General features: G+C 37.3%; 2 protein-coding genes across 5 annotated transcripts in view; both read right to left on the bottom strand.

Moving 5' to 3' along the window:
• Window positions 1-815: 815 nt before the first annotated feature.
• Window positions 816-6,965, bottom strand: LOC112467242 (nanos homolog 3). The gene is made up of 4 exons (XM_025035776.1): window positions 6,645-6,965; window positions 4,409-4,631; window positions 3,143-3,289; window positions 816-2,434 (listed from the first exon to the last, which is right to left on the bottom strand). The coding sequence occupies exons 1-4, from the start codon at window positions 6,760-6,762 to the stop codon at window positions 2,419-2,421; spliced, it is 504 nt and encodes a 167-aa protein (XP_024891544.1). The 5' UTR covers window positions 6,763-6,965; the 3' UTR covers window positions 816-2,418.
• Window positions 6,966-8,250: 1,285 nt separating this feature from the next.
• Window positions 8,251-21,233, bottom strand: part of LOC112467239 — a 54,900-nt gene continuing 41,917 nt past the window's right edge. For 3 of the 4 annotated variants that reach the window (XM_025035768.1, XM_025035769.1, XM_025035766.1), the window contains exons 4-9: window positions 20,645-20,794; window positions 16,478-16,750; window positions 15,678-15,821; window positions 15,493-15,535; window positions 14,656-14,914; window positions 8,251-14,466 (exon numbers count right to left, since the gene is read on the bottom strand). In XM_025035768.1, the coding sequence (XP_024891536.1) occupies window positions 13,866-14,466; window positions 14,656-14,914; window positions 15,493-15,535; window positions 15,678-15,821; window positions 16,478-16,750; window positions 20,645-20,794 (1,470 nt within the window). In that variant the 3' untranslated portion in view covers window positions 8,251-13,865. The remainder of the gene's footprint in view (window positions 14,467-14,655; window positions 14,915-15,492; window positions 15,536-15,677; window positions 15,822-16,477; window positions 16,751-20,644; window positions 20,795-21,233) is intronic. The other variant, XM_025035770.1, reaches the window with a different exon arrangement.

The raw sequence follows: 21,233 nt of genomic DNA on the forward strand, positions 1-21,233 counted from the left end.
TGTATATGACAACGATATGAAAGCAAAACGTGTCCTTTAGTGAATTTTGAGGAACATCGGAAAGCGTCGACTGGGAAAAAACCATACGCCTTCCACGAACTGTCAAATCCGCGAAGCGAAAGCCAGCTGCGTATACAAACACGGGAAAGCGCGGTCCTAAGCAGCAAAGCTTTTGGTTTGACGGCCTTGACAATATCGTGGTGAAACTGACAGTGACAACACTCTTCTCTTCCTCTCTCTTCGACCTAATATTCACTCTGAATATGTCAATAGCTCGTAACAACGTATGGAATTGAGAATAAGTTTTATAACAATAGATGAATGAGAGGAAAGAGGGACGGGATAAATAAAATATTATTCATATTCACAAAACGGTATAAAAATTGTAGGCATGATTATGGGTTACGGACTTGTGAGGAAGAGGCATAGGATATCACGCAAAAGACACGCTTCCACGAACCAAACGTTGACATGAAAGACGGTAACTCATGCGTACATAAAATTTATACATCCTGTAACGCTACAAGATGTGTTCAAATTAATATCATTGTTGAAGTAAGAGCAAACGGTCACTTTCATGTCTCCAGTCGAAACGTTTGATATCGGCAGATAGTCTCACGTTTCCGCAATATAGATTTCAAAACTGTCGCGAAAGTGCACGGATTTAAATTATGCGCATAGTTATCTCTCGTACATTGGTATAACTTTCTTATACATGTGTATATCTATCTATCTATAAATATATCTATATATATGTATATATATATATATATATATATATATATATATATATATATGTCAAAAACTCTTATATTTCTTATACCATATATCATAAAATATAAAAATTGAACATTTCGTTAAAGCACATGTTATCATCACAACTCTTATTTGAGGAACTAGTAATATAATATGTATACATATATATATATATATATTGAAAATTAATAATTTTAATAACAATTCGCGAAGTAAGATGCAATCATGACGTAAATCACACAATTGTCACGAAACGTTCCGCTGAACGCCGTAATGAAAAATAAATAAAAATAAATAAAAATAAAGATGTGCGTGTGTCCTGATTGCAAAAGTTTTGTGCTACGAGGAAATAAATTTTCAAATGGAAAATAAGAGACTAATGCTGAGACTAAAATGTCTAGGCTATAAGATTTCTTTTTTCTCTTTAAAAAATCATTGTCATTTCGAATGTCAAAGCAAATTAAGAAACGTGATTTTCTTTCTCATCTGTATGCGTGCAATGAATAAATTTTGTACAAGATTTTCGTTCGAATACGTCTCCGAAGTCAAGCTGTCGGTATTGTAAATGCTGCATTGCACAGAAAGGAATGCAATCCTATATTCCTTGATGAATTATATCCGGTCATAGAATACACGGTCAAAAATATCGAGTTCTTCAAAAGTTAACGGAAGTGCCAAACCATATTTTCATATACGTCCAAAATATAAGTTCTAACGAGTTTCTCTTACGCTGAATCACGTCAATCATCGTATTGATATTCTCGACAAATAAAATCCAACAGTAGGATGTCATAAATGGAATATAAATGTGAGTTATGTCCAAAATGTGATACGTTCATAACTCGTGTAGCCCTTTTCAAATATAAATCCGTAAATACTTAAAAATGGATCTGGCGATTTATAAATCTACCCTGTTCTTATCGCAGACCGTTCAGACTTGTACTGAGAATCTTTGGAATGCAGTCTCCTTATCTAAGAAATCACGAAAGTGTCCAAATACGTTTCTGCATAATCGTCTAACAAACAATCGGATATTAAATATCGCAATTAAGATATTAAATATCTTGAAAAAATTGTTGCCTGTCGAGGACGTAATACCTAAACCGAGTTGGTATAATATTTCCCTCTATACGTTTAATCTCTACACGTTTCTATCATTCAAACAAAAATCGCGATTAACCCTTAAAGACATGTCGCAATAAACACAATGTATATATAATCGCTGAATCGACTCAATCATGCGACTCTCGAGATACACAGCTTTCGTTCTAAATCGACATTCATTTTATCAGTGCAATTTTTGCATTATAAATTAGACTGCAAATAGGAAGAATGCAAGAAGTAGATTACATCACGGGTTATGTTAAAGATATAAAGGATATAAAAATAAAAAAAATGCGAGATAGCGAAACAACTAATAAAGTCAAATTTCGATCTCGATTTAGAACCAGTGTTACAGCGTATTCGTGAGGGTGCGAGATCACGTCGGTTGTCAGTATTCACGTTTACAGACAAATGTAAATGTCAAGTACGAGAAGAGAAACATTGTATACGATAACCTAGAGAACTAGATTGACTTGTTGGTACTTGGACGAATGCGGGGATAGCCTCTATTACCAGTTGATATCGACATGCGAAAGATAGCTTGTTTCGGACTTCTTCCTAATAAAATTCTCGCCTAGAACATATCATTATGTCCAAAATTTATTTATACTTATTTTTGTTAAACGAGACAAGACAACGTACTAAGAGACGAAAGAAATGGTATATCGCACAAGTTTTCAAGATAATAATGTTCAATAATTAACAATAATCATAAAATGAATTAATTATTCTCTTCCGTTTGTACTACATATATACACAATATAAATTTAAATCTAACATTTCTTTCATTTCACAATAGTTGAGCTTTGATATTTTTTCAAAAATGCGTGAAAAAGTCTATTAACGCAGGAATATTCGCGGATAATTTTTTTATTTATATCTTTTAATCATTGAAAATTCAACGCGTTGCAAGAAATATGCACGCAATAATTATGTAATAAATTTTAATATACTTAAAAGAATAATATAAAAATGTAAAAATTCTAATGTAAAAAAGGAGTTTACTTTCGTTTGGGGGATTTTATACTTTCTTAATCGAAACTATAATACATATAAGATTATTCTAAATTATATTTTAATTTATTGGAACATTTTCTATTCATTTACAATTTGTTCATTATTAATTTACAATTTGTTCATTATCTATGTACAATTTATACATAGACATGTAACTGAAATACACTCGCGTGTATATTTACGAATTTGCTCGTAAAAATTAAAATTTATTACTAAAAGCAAGAAAATGTTCCACGCTTGCGTGGAAAGTGGCAATAATTCTTACTTGCTACGACGTTTGCCCATGGAGTTCCTCAAGAGCTTAAAGGCATTTGGTGTGGTTATGGTATTGGGATTATACGGTCCCTTCGGACAGTATTTAACCGTGTGTGCCTCGTCACCGGTCGCGCCACAGATAGGACACGTATAAGCCCTACCAATCAAAAATATTATCTTCTATACTTTAACATGTAATAAACACAAGATATTTGACGTTAAAAAAAGGAGAGAAAACAAATTCCGAATATCATGTTTCGTGAAATTATCCGCTGAAGAAGACTTTAAGCAAGACTTTTCTTTTATATTTTTTCGATTATGAGTAAAATCGTTAAGAAAGTGATTATTATACGAGATTATTTAAAAAATAATTTTATTAATTTTAAATCTTTTTATCCTTTCTTTTTATTTTAGACCCTTTTTTACGCAATATATCTTTTTGGGTTTTTATGGGTGCTTTTCTTCTTTAAATGTACGGCAACCATTTCGACTGTATCATTATTGTATTCTCTCGCAACATAACCACATATCACTTTACATGAATTCAGATGCGAATTATACGGATATAATTATGGATAAAAAAATGTATCGTAGGATGAAAATCGTCTTCGTTTTTCTTGCACAGAATTAATAAGAAAAGAAAAATATTTATGACGATACTAGAGATATTATAAAATATTAAGAATAGTTTTGAAATTCACAGATCATATCTTTGAGAAATTTTATTAAGAACAAAAAAAAACGTATAATTGATAGAAGAACATATGGTTAAAACTCAAAGGGAAAGAGGTCTTAATTGAAAAAAAGCTTTTCTTTTCTGTGCATTTTTTTCTATTTATTTTTGGCACGCCTATGGTGTACTCTATGGTGTAAAATGGTTTACGCTATGGTGAATGTAGCCTAATTTACGGTCCCGCCCAAATTAGGGTTTCATTGTGTCCCAGTGCTATGGGACTTAGTAAAACGGAGAAGTAAAATAGAGAAGATTTCTTCACACTAATTTGTTTTGTTTTTCATATTTCTACTGAAAAATGTAGAACGCCTGTACTAGAATATCTAGCTGTGCTTATGAGAAATATCTATGGGGTATCTATAAGGTATAATATCCATGTCAAGAACAAAGTTCCACAGAACCCACAAATTGAAACTAAAGATTAAAAGCACCCTCTGTAGAGGATATATTTAAAGAAAGAACATTCAATTTCGAAATATTTGAAACGTCCATCTGTGACACTGTAGTAAAAAAATAAAAATGTATCAGATTTTTAATACGTACCTGAGAACAGGACACCGAACACGTCCGTCGACATCTTTCAGCAAGTGCTCCCGATAGTACGTCTCTTCTTCACCGTTATTTCTGCAGAACACGCACTCCGTTGGCAAGGGCTTTTTGTTTTTCTTTCGCCGTGATGCAGTCTGTTTCGACATGTCTGTGTCCACATCTGGGCAATATTCAAAGTCGCGACCATTGTGTCGAAAGTCTTCCATTATCTCTTCAACTGCGGTAAAGCATTAATAAGATCGTTAAAAAAATTTAATAGATACAAATGGAGGAAAGAAAAAACAAAAACTTTTCTTCCTACAGTTTTAACACAAGAGAAAATTAAGATCTAACAGCAGCGATAATCAAGCAACGAAATCTACAGATCAAATCTATGTAAAATAAAATATTTAACATCCTTTCGAAGTCGCAGTACCGAAATCATTTTTCGGTGATGCACGCAGAAACGTATGTAATTCGATAGGGCGCGGGTTTGTAAACACACACGGCCGTTTTCGGGTCGGGTGATTTCGAGTGTTTATATCGAGCACGGTAATCACATCATCGTCGTTGTCACGTCGTCATCGTCGGCAATCGGCATCGTAGGATAAACATATCTGCACGAATCTCAATAGGCTTTTGTCTCCTCGTCGATAAAATATCCGCTCTTTGTGGACGATCACAAGTGGCACTTCGCAAAGCGACCGATATGCGACGAGAGAGATGCACACGTGCGAGATGCGAGAGGATAATTGCCGGCAATTTGTAATCGGTGCGTGCCATGAAAAGACAAATCGACAAACAAATAAACGCGGCTTTCTTCTTGCAGCCCGGCTTCGACGCGAAGAAAACCTTTGCTGCACCGCGGCGACAAGTCCCGAAAAAATTTCGTCAACGAATCGGAAATAAATCGACAACGGAGATTTACGTTTGTTATGATTCCGTATCTCTTATCGAGTCAACGTAACGCTTCTTTAACGAACATTTCCCGTCATACAAGCTCCGCGCATTCAAATCTCCGTGAAAGCGACCGATACGTCGATGCGATTGGACCAACGATGAATCAAGCAACAAATACTTTGATGAGATAGTTATATAGGACGAAAGTTATAAAACAATTTATCGTTATATATCTACGCTTGGACATTACTGCTTACACGAGAAACCTAATTCATGCAAATCTGGCTTTTGTATGAGAAAAAATTCAATTATGCTGTTTTTATGTAGATATTCTTTAATTTTACGTCACATTTCACTCAACAGGCGGTATTCAAAAATTCAAAAATATTCTCAATTTGTTTCGGAAAATTCGCGATATCGTTTCTTCCATTAGTCTTTCTTACTTTAAATTGATCACTCTCGCTTTAAGTTTTGTTTTTCCTTGTCTTTTAAGAAAACTTCCAACCGATAGAATGTTCAGTAATTTTTTATATTATTATTTTTAAACAGTAATGAATGGTTTTTGGTCAATGACAGTAAATTCTCAAGAATCCTTCGAGCACTTGGAAGATTTATGAAGTACGTGCCTCTGCACCCAACGAAAAAGAATAGGATCGTAAGATGCATCTGCGAAATACGATCTTCTTCGAGTGTTAACACCCGAAACGACCGAAACGATCTTTGACAGCTTTCGTGCTGTATTTTTTTTGTCTTTAAGCATTTTTTTTTTATTTTTACATTTAAAATGAAATAATCATACATTATTGATTGGAGAAGCCGGGAATAAAAACATTGCAAATACTGCAGGTAGAATTTAAAAGAGATCTCACGCAAAAATAAGTAAAAAGAAAGTACAAAACAAAGATAAGTTAATTTAAAGTTAATAAATGTAATAAATTCGTAAGATGTAAATAGACGTAGTAAAAGCCTTCATTTTCTCTATAGTTTTTCGAGCTTTATACGTGACAGGTAAAAGGAATCCTTTTTCTCGGGATCCCTTTTTGCTTCCCCAAAAACTATAAAACGTTAAAAGAGAACCAAGTCCGAGAGACAGACCGTAAAAGCACAAAATCAGAAGTCGGTTAGTAATCAGAGCAAACCATGAATAACGTTGAAAGAATGTTTAATCACACGATTCTCAAACGATATAGGCGTAGATACGACGCGACGAGAGAGGACGAACTTTCCAACGGCGTTAATCCACAAAACCGTATAAATATCGCGGTGTTATCCCGCAAATGCAGCGTAGATCCTCGGCAATCTTCATAATTACACTTTAGAAAATCGGCGACAGAAGGGGCGCGAAACGTACCTTTCGGCATAGGCCTCTTGTTGGGGGTGACGTCGAAGAGCCGTTTAATCTCATCGTCCAAACTGGGATTGAACGGAAACAGAGAATTCTCTTCCAGTGTGGGTAACATGCCGCACATGATCCGTCGCGCTACGACGCGACGGCCCCGTAGCAGATTCGATGCGAGCTTTCGCGCGAGAGCTTTTTCGGAAATCGCACGGACGCACGTGTCACGTGTCTCGCCCCCGAGGAACCGACCACTACTGACTGCGACCGACAGAGTACTGATGCGTACTGCGTACTGCGTGCGACCGGTGCGACTGCGAGCGACGAGCGTGCGGGCGCTTGTTAGACAACGCTATGGCTATGAAGATTCTCTTTCTCTATTCTTACGACGTAGAGAAAGGGGTGGGGAGGATTCCTCTCCTCTCACTCCTCTGGCGTCTCGGCTGCGACGTTATATAGAAAAGTCTTTTGTAGTGCACGTGAAAAAAAAAGAAGAAAAAACACAAAGCGGCACCGTCGCGCCGGTTCCAAACGAAGCCGCCGTGTTTACGCGACCTTACGACGATAAAGGGGAGCTAGATTCCGGCGATTCCGCTATAGATATGTTTCGGCATCGACGGCATCGTTTCTCGGAAAGAGACCCGACGCACGGCGACTCGCGCGCGTACCTCAGGGGGATATTGATGAGCCAACGCGTCAATATAATAACTAATAACGCGGTGAACGCGATCGGTCGATCGACGGGACGAATTCCGACGGGGGACGAGCGACGCGACGGTCCACGTCAAACATTTCATTCGCACCTTTAATTCTACCGGGATCGACCGAATTGTTCAATGCCGGTGCAGAACATGCGGTTTATTTTGGCGTCTTTCGACATTTCCCACACGATCGTATACATTATATCAAACGCGTTCGATGCTACGACATATTATATATTTATTTGTCGTTTCCATTTTTTCTGAAAGGCTTCGTTGACTTTCTCTCACAATTTTGTTAATACTTTTCTAATGCAATATTTCTGTTTCGTCTTTCGCATGTAAAAAGTCTCTCTTGAAAACTTTAAACTTTAAACCGTAAATTTAAAGCTGGCCCGTGTAAACATTTTTTTCCTTTTTGTTTTTTGCCGAAGCATTGTGTTTTTCGTTATCCCGCTGAGCAAGACGAAGAAGAAACAACAGACAATAGACGCTGGTGCTAAATCCATCATGCGTGTTTGCTACTGTAGGCGTCGATTACCTTTAACTCCTTTAAGAGTTATTTAAACGTGATATGTTATCTGACGTATTGTTTTTTTAAAGCATTAGAAAAGAAAGTTTACGAATGATAAAGCTAATGATAACTTCTTTGGGAATAACAGATACATAACAGAAGGGGATAATTGGTTATCACTTCTTGTCACGTCGCGAACGTCTGCCTATATATATGAATTAGATATTAATTAATTTCGCAGTAATTCATTCAAGCTAATATTTATAAATATTTAGAAACATTATATATGGAATTTTTTTTAAATATTACTATTACAATGTTTCTTTTCTTTTTGCTTCTAGGTAAGTCACATTGGAGATTTGGCGGGCGGGGACTCGGGGGATCCGAGACAGAGAAAAGAAGTCAGGTGATTTCACTAATCTTCATCTTTATTATTACTGTGTAAATATGTAGGCACTGAACAAATAATTTCATAATTTGTTTACAAACATTTACACTTACTGATCTTCATCTTTTGTTCAATCAATGAATATTCTCCGCGGAGAGCCGCAGCCCCCGGTTGGGCAACCGAGGCTGCCTATATGTATATATACGTGTGTATATTTCGCCGTCTATACCCGAGCCTTAATAATTCTTAAACGGTAAATATACCGGTTGTCGTCTTTACGGCATTGTATGCGTTCGACCCCAACTTCTATAAATTTACGACCTCAATAATTACTTTATCAACATATATGTATATATATATAATATATTTATATATATACATATACATATACTTCACTTTTATGTATGTATACTTCAACTCTATCAACTAGGTATATTGTTCTTCTAAGCTTAAATTTACCACGTTTATTAAGGTATATATATATATATAATATATATCTCTATCTATCCTCAGAGAAATTATAATTAAAATTAATAGCAATCATGATAACGTGTCAAATATATACGTCGTGTGGAGGGGGAACGAGGAAAAGGACGAAGAAGGGTGGACGGGGGATTGGGGGGGGAAAGAAGGTACTAAGAGATAAAAACGCAAATTCTAGCTTTGGCTAAGAGACTGACATTTCACGTTTTCGGAGCGCGACGTCGGAACTCTTCCAAGCTCGCGCGATCCGCGCGTAAGTATCCGCTGTCGCGCTCGCCAGCTTCGAAATGTCGGGACTAAGTGAAGAGAGAATTGGTACAAAGTCTTGTGAGAGATAAATGAGCTCGAGAAAACGCGTGTGTGTACTTCGTCTCCGCGAACGTGTCCGTGTGTAATGTATGTATACAATGATCGCGTTCATCGGTGAAAGAATGTAACTTTACATAGGATCGAGGTCGTTCGAAGTATCGTCGGCTGATTTTCGCTTTTCAGCCTTTTCCGTGTCTCAAGTATAAAACTAAGGGAGGCGGCCGGAGGCGAAGCCTTTTTGTAAAACTATATTCATATATTTTGTTCTCTCTTTCTCTATCTCCTTCTTTCTCTATTGCGCTCAAGGGGGTGCACGTGTTTGTTAGAAATGCTTCTTTTTTTTTTTACACTGCAGGCAGGTCGACAGGTTTGACTGTTCGTGCGTGTTATACATGAGACACTCCGGTAATCGGGCGTGTTGTCCAACGCGAAATACGCGAATGCTTTTGACGTTATCACCGATGATAATGATGATGACGATGTTGATGATAATGGCGATGATAATGACGATGGCGATTAATGCGCGGCGTGAGTGTCGTCGATGAATTTCTCTTGCATTTAATTTAATGATCATCCGTAAACGTCGATGTCGCGGTGGTCCGTTTTTGGAATAGTTATAATAATTATTATAAATATATATATTTATATGTATATTTATATATGTATATAATAGGTCCATGCGTTTTCTTCTCCTTTATACGCGTGTAATGCAACGTGTATGACAGTGAAGAGCGTGTATACTAGGAATGTACATAGTGTACGTAGAGATATTTAATTAGGTTGTGTATAAAACGATGATACATACTATTTACTCGTTACTCGTTTATATCAAACGACACATAGTTATGATATTGATTTTTTTTTTAGTCTCATGGTACGACGTTCCAGGGCACACGGCGCGTCGCTTGCCAATAGGCTAATAGTCTTGTCCTGTCTTCTCGTACAATGTGATCGCGCGGTCACCGCATTCACGCTGACTCGCACTCTCTCTTTCGCCCCTTTCACGAAAAAAAAAAAACAAAAAAAAAAAACGATCGCGTGGTTTTATGATACAATTAAGAATCTCCCCCAAATGAATGGTCATCAGTCTTTGAGCACACAATTTGGCATAACGCGTGCTTCTTGCCGACACGCTATATTTTGGATTCGTGGGCGCTTTGTACTTGAATGAAAATTCGCCGGTGTTAAAAGAGAACAAAATTTGTATATATTCAGGTAGAGTCAGAAATTTGTAAATGTTTCAGATTAGTGTGTAAATTATATTTATTATAATTATTACATGTATAATATATATAATAATTTTTAGGTAAAAATAGAGAGAACGAATACATGTAATTTGAAAATTTATATAAATTCTAAAACATTTACAAGTTTTCAAATGTGTCTATAAATATTTTTCTTCTTATACATATATTTTTTTAAATAAAATCACCACTGCATATAAATTCTGTTGAAAATTTCGTGATTTTTATATAATAAACATAAAAAGTTTTGACTAACAGTATATAATAATAATATAAATTACACATTAATAATAGTAAAAATAAAATAAAAATAATCCCAAGATTTGATATTATTCCTCATTTGTTCCACGGCTCGACGCTCGAAAACGTGACCATCCATCCGAGTATCAATATATACATATATATTGATCATTATTATTAAATATTAATACTTCTAGTCGTATACTCTTGCTAGAGTAAAAGTGGTCTCGCGCGTCCCAGATATAAACATACCCGAACGCCATAGGCAAATACAGTGTGTATCAGCGCATGTATTTTTGCTTCCATGATATGCGATAGATACTAACCTAACGAAACTTGTCCTTACATTTCTCATTTGGTATGTCTTAGTCTTATTTTATTTTTTTTTTTAAAAAGGAAAGTAAAATAGAAGAGAAAAAAAGGGAGAAGTTACTCCGTCACTTAATACAAAGTTTCGATGAGAAGATACAATGAATCTGACGAAAGTCATTAAATTAACGGTGAAGATGAACAGATCTATCTTTTTTCTTTCTCTTTTCCTCTCTTACAATTTACGAGTTACAAATAAAATTATCGTAGATCGTGCGATGTTGTTGCATATAAAATCATACACATACGCATGTGATAAAAATGATCGGTCCGGAGCACTCGTAAAGTAATCGAAAGACTTCGCTCTGCCAACATCCGAAAAAAAAAACGATATTTCGTGTTAAATATACAAAGTAGGCTAAAGAAAGTACTTAATTCGTCGGATAAGTCTCTTCGGCGCGTCCGCCGGAAATACTTTCTCTCGCAGAATCCACAACTGTGTGTTTGCACGTGCATGCCTGTGTGTATCTCGTATCTGAGTGCGCCGCACACTTAATCGAGAGTCTCGCTTATCGTTACGCTTTTTTTTTTATATTTTTGTGATTTTCTTTTTCTTCGTTTACCTTAATAGTCAGTCGACTTCGGGGTCCGTTTAGAAAGAGAGAGGTACATACATGCCCGCATTCACGTGTCAAGAGCAAACGATGCGTCTCTTGATTTTTCGTTTCTAGTAAATATCGTACACCGCTATATTTACACACCTCACGATACTTTTAAATCTTTACGCTCCTTGCACTCGTCACAATGAAATTTCCACGGCTACGAAAGGGAAGCCGTTTCTCTTCTTTCGTTTCTTATCGTACTTCGTACGGTATTACTCCGCTCGTTCGGATTACTTTACAAGTACCCTCCGCGATAATGAATTCTCCTCTTTAATGTAACTTAAGTCTTATATCATCGAAAAATATCATCGGAGATACCTCTACTATACTAATTCTTACTTAGTTTTACCTTCGAACAGGAATACTCATTTCCAGTCAATGTCTCATGGAGTACGATTATTGTACATTATATATATATATATAGAGCGCTGTCTGGGTTTCCCCATTTCTTTATCTAACTTAACGTAAATATCGCGCCTGTGAAAGCTTACGAAAAAAGTAAACTAAACGGAATCGCGAGTTATATTATATATAAATAGGGGGGAACAACGATACAGTGCGTAACAGCATTACCGTAGGCATTGTTCATTGCAAATATCATTCAATGGCGTTTTTTTAAGAAAAATCCATAATTGCACCAGCAATTCTTTCTATTTTTTATTTCTTTTTTAGTTCTTTTTAATGTACATTATATGCCAAATAATATTATTTTCGAATATTGCACTCTATCTAACGAATGTTTTGATATTAGTCGACGATTATCATTCCAATAAAAGTTATTAAAAATACTTTCTCGTAAAAGAAGAAGAAATAAAAAAATATCTCGTATATACACAAGTAATAAACATCATTTATAAAATAAAAAGCACTGCTAAGTGCAGCATTATATAACGGTATAAAAGAGAAACAAAATAGAATGGTGTACACTATTATACGCTATTATCGTGTTCCATTATGTACACAAGGGACTATCCCATTAAGGGACTTAACTATCCCCACGTTACAAATACTCGGGAAAAAAGGCGAAGGCGCGATTTTTGTAAGACGCGCAAAAATCATTACCCATCGCAACGCCTTTGCGCTTTTAAAACTTATTGTTAGCCGTTTTACGTACCGTTTTTTAGAAAATATCGGTAACACATGTAAAACAAATATTTTACTTATAAATTTTGTCAGCAAATCAATAACGTGGAAAAAACAAGTTTCTGACGTTAAGGCTTTCATCACGAAAATATTTTTAAATCATAAACGATTTACTATTGGACACGTGTAACTTGAAGTGGCGATTTTTTCTCACTCGCTCTCGTTCTCTCTCTCTCTCTCTCTCATTCTCTCACTCTCTATCTCACTAAATACTCTTTTAAATACAAATGGCTGAGAATACTATCTACAATCGCCTTCTTTCTCAGGTTTTGCTTCCGCTTCATATATATTTTCCTGTGTCGCGTATCGTATATCGCATATCGAATGGACGCCTTTTCCAATAGTACAAGCTTTATGATTTAAATTCTCGAGTTTATATACGGGCATTAACTGAAACGTGATCCTAACGCGATCCTAACGACGATCGCACGTGGAATATATCTACGTCGAAGGACCATTATTCAGCTTTATTTCTCTCTCTCTCTCTCTCTCTCTCTTTCTTTCCCCTTTTCCTCCCTTCCTCCATTTCTCTCTGTGGTGTATTACTATGATGGATCTACTTGTGGTGAATATATTGTCGCTCTTTACCATACAGACACATGCGGCAGAAAATAGGCATTCTTTGTTGCGATAATACACTCTACATCGTTATTCAAAAGGAACTTCGATTGAACTTTTTATTATACGCTTTATCCCTTTTGTTGCTTCTTTTGCTTTTTCATTTTTTCTCATAAAGGCCAAGGTCGTATGCACACGCGTGCTTATCGACCTATGTTGATCAAAAGCGAGCCTAATTTGAATTTAAAACAGGAGGAATTTCGATACTAACTCCGCTAGGAAAATTCGCGACGTTAATATTCTTCTTAATACGTGAAAAATACGACGATAAGCCGTGGTCGCGCGGGAACGCAGGATTCGGAGAATTCGCAGGATTCGTCCAAGTTCTCGCTTTATCCGACCCGCCGCAGCCACGGCTCGCCGTCAATCGCGAACAATCGCACGCGAGATTGTCTGAGGCTACTATAAGGGAATCCGACGTGCGCGGAACAGCGATGTCCAGCGTCGCTCCTCTTTTGCCTCTTGTTCTTTGTATCTACTTCAAATGAAAATTCGTGAGAAAGCGGGTAAACACGTTGGAATAGAAACTACGCGGGCACTGCAGGTCGGATCTATAGTTGGCTCCGCTTGGCGCTACGCTGCGTGGATGATGGTGATTCGCCGTAGGTGTCAAGTAGGGTCTGAATAGTTAGGGTTTGCTGTTGTCGTTATTTAACGATAACGGGTCGGGGAGCTTCTGCTGCTGTTGCTGTTGCTGCTGTTGCTGCTGCTGTTGCTGTTGCTGCTGCTGGCTGATCTCGCTGACCGCACCGCCGCTCATCAGCTTCGCGTTGTTGTTCTCTGTGCTAGACATTTTCGAATATTCGCGTTTACGCAACATGTTCTCCGTTTTGACGATCGTGATGTCCGGATTGTTCTCCAGCACGGACGTGGTGGAACACTTCGACACTGCCGTCGGCACTTCAATGTAGCCGCCGCCCTCGCGTTTGATTGACGTCGTGGTCGCCACGTTCGCGTTGATCTTCTGCAGGATGTCGTTTACGGACTCGCTGTTCTCCGTTGTCGTCGATTCAGTTGCGTTGTTGTTGCTGCCGCTGTCGATGCTACCGCTGGACGCTACGTTCTCAGCTAACGTAATTCTGTCCGGGCCTTGCAGCGTTGACAGATAAGTCGCGAGTGTGTGGACGGTGACATTGAGGAACTCGGCGGCCCGGAATAATGTTATCTCCTTTCGCCGCAATTTCGCCAACACTTCCGCGGGGCCCGGCTCAGACCAAAAATCCCTTACTCTGAAAATATATATCCGTATTATTATCCCAATAATTTATTATCCCAAAACTACCATTTTTTTCTAATTTGTTCTTACGAATTATTTCAATTTGAGTTTTGCTCTAATTTATACTTTTCTAATGCAAAGAATGGAATGTTCGCGGATTAAGATCCTTAAGTGCAATTTTTCATCTACATGCATCCATTACCTGTACGGATGTTTAAGGCAACCATAACTGTCGCGGTATCTGCCGTAGAGAGTGCCGTAAGAGACGCCGAGGATTTCAGCGGCGGTCTTCATCTCCAGCTCTTTGCTCTTGATGGCGTCCATAACGCGGCGCGTAAAAGGTTCCTCCCAGAATTCTTGTCGGCGTCCCGTCGTCAAGTAATCGTTCATCTTTATTACGTCTCGGAATTGTTCGGGAATCGACAGATTTGTGGCGTTAGAATTTGACGGAGTGCTGGGCGCTGTAATTTAATATTCAGTCAATATTTACAACGATTGCTATAGAATGACGTATCTATAATCGACATTAAAAAAGAATAGAAGAGGCAAACGTTCCGGAAGACAAAAGCATTATTAATTGTTCTGGAAAACGTATTTCCTTGACTAGCAAAATTCATTAAAAGAATTCGGAATCGTTAAAAAAACGTTCCATTTTTTTTATGCCGATTATGTGTATTGTGACAAAAAATATTTAAAACAAAAAAGATTCAGCAGCATTTATTCGCGCTCAAGCCTTATATTTTAAAGAAAATAATATTTCTCAATATATGTATTATGCATTGTTTTTATTATTGTGCATAATAAAATATAAATAGAGTGCCTGTACAAATAAAACAATAAAATCTGCATTGTTTTTTGTGTATAAAATTGTAATAACAATAATAGTATTAATAAAATATACAAGTAATTACAAAATATAGAGATATAAAACATATACAGGTTTAGTTAGAGACAAGCTAAATTAGACTAGGCAAAACTTTCTGAGAATGGAGAAAGGCCATACGTGTGTGAGATGTAATTGTAGAATGATCATATATACCTTTCTTTTCTTCAGATGCGTCATCCTTGGACATGTAGGACAGCTAGAAAAAAAGCACAATAGTTAAAATCGTTGAACGGAATATTCGTGGAAAGAAGTAGTCTAATCTGATGGTTGATGCATAGGAGAAAGTAGAACGACACTTCTTTTAATAGATTTCAATTTAATTATGTGTGCGCACTCACGTCTGCAAGTGAAGAGGAACAGGGAGAATCATATCTAACGATAATTGGCCTTACCACCGGCAGTGGTGTTTCGTTATTCTCGGTCGTCATCATCATCTCGTCGTCCCAACTCTCATGGTCGCCGCCCTCGCTCATCATTTCCTCCTGAGAAAAGGTTCGACGTGACACATTAGAGTCGTGCGTGGGTATCCCCGCATACGTGCTATACCCGCCGCTGCGAGTCTAACAAAATTATCGTATTTTTACATTCACGACAACCGATCGTAAAGTGTCCATCTTATGTGTTCCGTGTAAAGCTCGGTATCGTTGCAGTGCAAATTCTACTCCTTTCTCTCTCACCTTCTTGTAAACATCTTAATCGTTTGTTCTGTTTTATGTCTTTGCATCGAAATACAAATGTTTCGTAATTTGAAAGTTCTAAGATTTTGAATCATGATGCAGTTGTTAGGTTTCTGAATTTCTATTTAAGAGTTTTTTTTTATTAGAGTTATAATAATCAAGATGACAGTGTATAAGTGTGTCTGTATTTAAACATCTAAAAACTTTTTTGATTTTATAGATTAACATCTTATATTGATGTCATGAATCAATGTTCAGAACAATATGTTCAAGATAAAAGTTTATTAGTTATTTTAAAAGAACTATTATAATAACTACACTCTTACAATTAATATGAGACATTTTTATAAGGCAATATTAGTTTCTTTGATTTTTTGCGGACGAATTTGCGAAATGCTGGTGCAACAGTACCAAGCTTTACACGGACCGTTTAGCCCGTGATAGCGATAAGAGATACGTACGTTCCCGGTGATACAAGTGATCTTGGGTGTGAAGACGTCGTGTGCCGACGGTGGGTCATCCAGAGGCGGACGACCTCTGCGTCTCTGTTTGGGGGCTGGTGGATCCTCGGTTTCACCTTCCCGCAAAACCGTCTCCACGCCGGGCGTCCCGGTGCCGGGACTGTGGCCGGTGTTATTTAGGTCGTTTTGCGTGGAATCGCTGCGCCAGCTCACCTCGGCGAGCCCCTTGATGTGTAAATCCTCGGCGGTTTTCAGTAACGACGACAACCTCGTCTACAAAGCGAAACGGACAAATTCATTTTTCTCTAATATCTCATTATCCTGCTTCAGTAATCGAAAACCTTCTCATACGTAATTATTATTTCAATCATTATCGCAATTACTATATGTTTTTATATTAAATATATTAAAATATTATTTTTATAATTTTATAACGCATCGAAAGGAGGAATACGAGTGAGATTAAAGGTAAAAGTTCAGAAAAAAGATAGATATGTGTAGATAAATATGACTTGTGCAACTGCGAAACTCGTTAAATCCGTTGTAAGCTTCTCCGAGGAAAACTAAAAAAAACTGATTGCTTATTTATAAATAAGTAGAGCGAAATATTTACTGAGTTGTATAAATGAGAATGCCTCACAATCATATCTGAACTAAAAGCTTAATATAAAAATTTTGAGATATAGTTAGAGAGCGTGTTCTTTAGAAAGTGATTTGCTCTGTAGTTATATTAATCTGTAACATAACTGTATATATATATATATATATATATATATATATATATATATCATATATCTACATGTATATTGAATTTATGTCTGAGATTCTATCAAAATATTTTATCATATAAAATAATTTATGCAGAGAGATAAATTTAAAACTCTTCTTCAATTTATTTATTTATTATAGGACATACTTTTTTACGTCTGAATCAATCAAAGTTAAAAATTATTAATTACGAAAACATTACGACAACCTAATGCTTTTAGACAGGATGTTTTTTAAAGCTTGAAATACTGCAAAAGGGGAAAATATAAAAATGAAAGACAAGCCCATTACTTTCGGGTCGCTGACACGGACCGCTTATTTATTTTCATCAGCATTATTTTCCCTCGCAAATACCCTTCAGATTTCTCCCCTGGAAAAAAATACCCCTATGTTGTACTGTAGCGTACGGGAGCGGAGAAACTCGCGCGATGTACCAGACGAAAAAAGAAAATAAAGATCGCGTACATATACGGGCACGTATAGGGGAGGGGGGGAGGAACAGGAAGAGATTTGCAACAACGGGTCCCAATTATTATTTGCTAATTTTCACCAGCGCGGCGGTGATGGTGTACATTCGCCGCGACGCGGCGCGGCGCGGCGCGGCGCGACCGAATGCTAAATAATATGAGAACTTTCTACAAACGGCCGTGTGCGGCTTTCTATCGGCCACGGCTGGAATTGGAAAAATGCCTATGTGGGTCAGCGTCGACGCCGCCGCGGAATAACGTATTTCAGAAATATCGCCGCTTTCGTTTCTTGCTTGCGCGGAAGCGAGGTGGGGAAAACGGGGGCCGCGCGTAAGAAAAGGGATCGTGGGAAAAAAGGACAACGTGCCCCGCGTGACGCAAAGCACGATCTAAAACCGTTTTGTAGGAGCCCCCTCCTACGGTACCGTTCAACCAGCGCTCCGTTCCGATCGCGAGGAGAGCTTAAATCGCCGCCAATCTCCAATCCGGGATCGCGGGCCCTGGCGATTTTCACTCGACGATTTTTCGCGAGCCCGATCGGGGGGGCCCGCGCGACACAAAACGTGCCGGTGAAAGCTCCCGCGCGGTTGCGACTGCCTCATCACGACTAGAAATCAGGAAGAATTCGTTCTCCTCGGAGGAAGATAGGTACCATTGAAGATTCGCGCAAAGAAAGACCGCCAGCTCCGCGAGAGGAATTGCCGAGTATCAAAGCTGTCGCGGATGCTGAACAGATGAGAGATTTTGAAAGTTGGCTAAGACAGATTTCTGGGAATCTTTTAAGAATATACATATATCTATATATATATATTTTTTTTTTATCTAGTTATACGACACACAACCACGGAGTATTATATGAATTGTAAGTAGTTGAGAGGCTCAAACTTCAAACTGTTAAAGCAAACAAAAATGTGGCCTATTATTAATTGTAAATATTTGAAATTAAACAGTCCAAGAAAGTTGAGGAAGAGATGTGTTAAGGAAAAGATTAGACTTATAAGAAATCATTCATAAGAGAAAAAAGTTAGATATACCGCGGAAACATATCTCAAGAAAATAGATTTTAAACTCGCGAAAATTTCAATGAGAAGGGCCTATTAAACTGGTCGAATTATCGTAGTTTAATAATGCAAGGCAGGCAGCCCCAGAATATTTGGAGGGGTAAAAACCACAGTGGTGTAAGTCAAATTTTTTAAAAAATTGATGTGATTTTTAAAAAATTTGACTTACACCACTGTGGTTTTTACCCCTCCATTTGGAGATATCTCGGAAAAATCTCGGGGGAGCATATTTTTCTTGAATATACGCTGGGCAATCTCGAAAAATTGAAAACATAATAATATCGCAAACAAGATGCTGGAACGGTCCGCTCCGTTCTCATTAATAAAACCAGATGCAAGGAACAGTGCAATGGAATAAATATAAATGGGCTTTCGGGGATTATCTGTAGCGTTATTATTATATTCTCCAACCGCAGACTCTTTTTAATCCACGACTAAAAAGTCTCAAGGATTATGAGAAAACAATTACCGAAATGTATGATACGAACTGTATGGTTACCGACTCTTGTCGTTTTATAAGTACCTATGTATAAATAATATGTATACACGGCCACACTATATTTTAATGACATATCGGTAACCAATGATTTTTCTTAGCAAAAATGACGTTTCTATAGCAATTTTTCAATTTTTACCATTAAATATTTTAACAGCCTCCGAAAAAAATCTCTATTAAAATAGAATTTATTTTAAATTCATTTTAAATTAATTAAAAATAAAATTTTATATTAAATATCTCTATGCAGATATACCTCGAAATTTTCATATAAAAAAAACCGACTTTGAAATCGTCAAAGTGTCGGACGCAACTGCCTTTTTTTATAGATTTCCTGAATGGATATCACCGCGTTTCCTTATTTTTTGTTTTTAGACTAGGAATTCATCCTGACAGATCGATATTCTTGACATGTTATATACGGTGGTCTTGTCATAACATGTCTCGGTGCACTCGAACTTACGATTGTCGTCAGTACGAATGAGAAACGTTAGTTTTTTTTTGCAAGATAATAGGTACCGTAAAGTTCTCTCGTTAACCATAGCTGTCACAGAGCGCGGCGGCTGTTATCTACGCGAAATTGTTGTTATTGGAAAAGTGCTGAGGAAGGCGGGGATTTATTGTCTGAAGAATGGCGGGGTTTTACTGCTTAACTTTATTTCACAGCGATGTAATAAAACGCCCGCCGCAAATAGCAACATTAATGAGCACGAAGTGAAAATATATCCAAGATGGCTTAGAAAGAGAGAGAGAGAGAGATTATCACGGTCGACAATATTTAATTCGGGTCTTATAAATGCAATAAGCGTTACGTTTCGCGTCAATCTCCTTTGTCAATCTCTCCTAGGAATTCCATTGTAACTTTTGTACGAATATATTCGTGTGATTTATTTTTGAATATAATTGCTTCGCAAACTTTTCGTATTTCTGTATGATCTTTATTGCTTCCCAATCAGCTTATAAGATTACCACGTCGCATTTGCCTATTTCTATTTACAATCTAACTTACCCTAGCATATATCTATATATTCGCAACTTATCTAATTTACAACTAACTTAATTTAGAATAATCTAACTAAATATCTCCACCTCTCTCTCCATCCTATTAATCTAGCCAGATCTCCGTTTCTGCGACCTTTTCCGTTTTATCTTTCACACTCTCTCTCACTCTCTCTCAATTTTCTCTTTCATTCTCTCTCTCTCTTTCTCTCCTTTTAGATTTCCATTAAATATGATAATTCGAGAAATAACATCTTTTCTTCAATTTTCTCTCTGGAATAAATTTCTCAAGCGGGTTGCTCGGCTTGAATCGATAACGATACGAAAAGCAGACGTAAAGAAAAGAAAATCATTTACAGAAAGTTGTAACACTCACGTGATCGATGTTGATCTCTCCCTTGTACATGAACTCAACCAGCACTTTGATGTCCGAGAATTTGACGTCACGCATGATGACGATGGGGTCCTTCTCCTCGTACTGCGATAGAATCGTGTCGAAGTATGTGCTACACGCCGACAGTACAACCTGCGAACATGCGAGTCGGCGCAATTGTTAATCATTTATGCGGCGATTTTATCTGCGACAGCGCGAAAGGAGTCGTGTAAATAACTCGCGTAGTAAATAAGTTGCAATTTAAATTCTACATGCGTTATGAGTAACTGCATAAGGCGTTTCATATCGGACATATCGATAACGGGCGGGTTAATTGCGACGGAACCAGGAGTCTAAGCCTAACGAAGATAAGCTTCACGGAACGTCAGGAAAAGAGATGCTGTATCATCGTTATCGTCTCTTTTCCCTTTAACGCTCTAACGAAACCGCGCGCATTCATTATAATGCTCCACTCAACATGCGCGCAGTTAATGAAAAATGCATTCGCTTTTCAATTTGCGATATTACGCTTATTTATTTACCGAGGTCAAACTGATCCCGCCGCGTAGTTACGTTATCCAAATTTAATCAC

Source organism: Temnothorax curvispinosus, unplaced genomic scaffold, assembly GCF_003070985.1.
Source record: "Temnothorax curvispinosus isolate PA1 unplaced genomic scaffold, ASM307098v1 QBEX01017096.1, whole genome shotgun sequence".
Lineage (NCBI taxonomy): Eukaryota > Metazoa > Arthropoda > Insecta > Hymenoptera > Formicidae > Temnothorax > Temnothorax curvispinosus.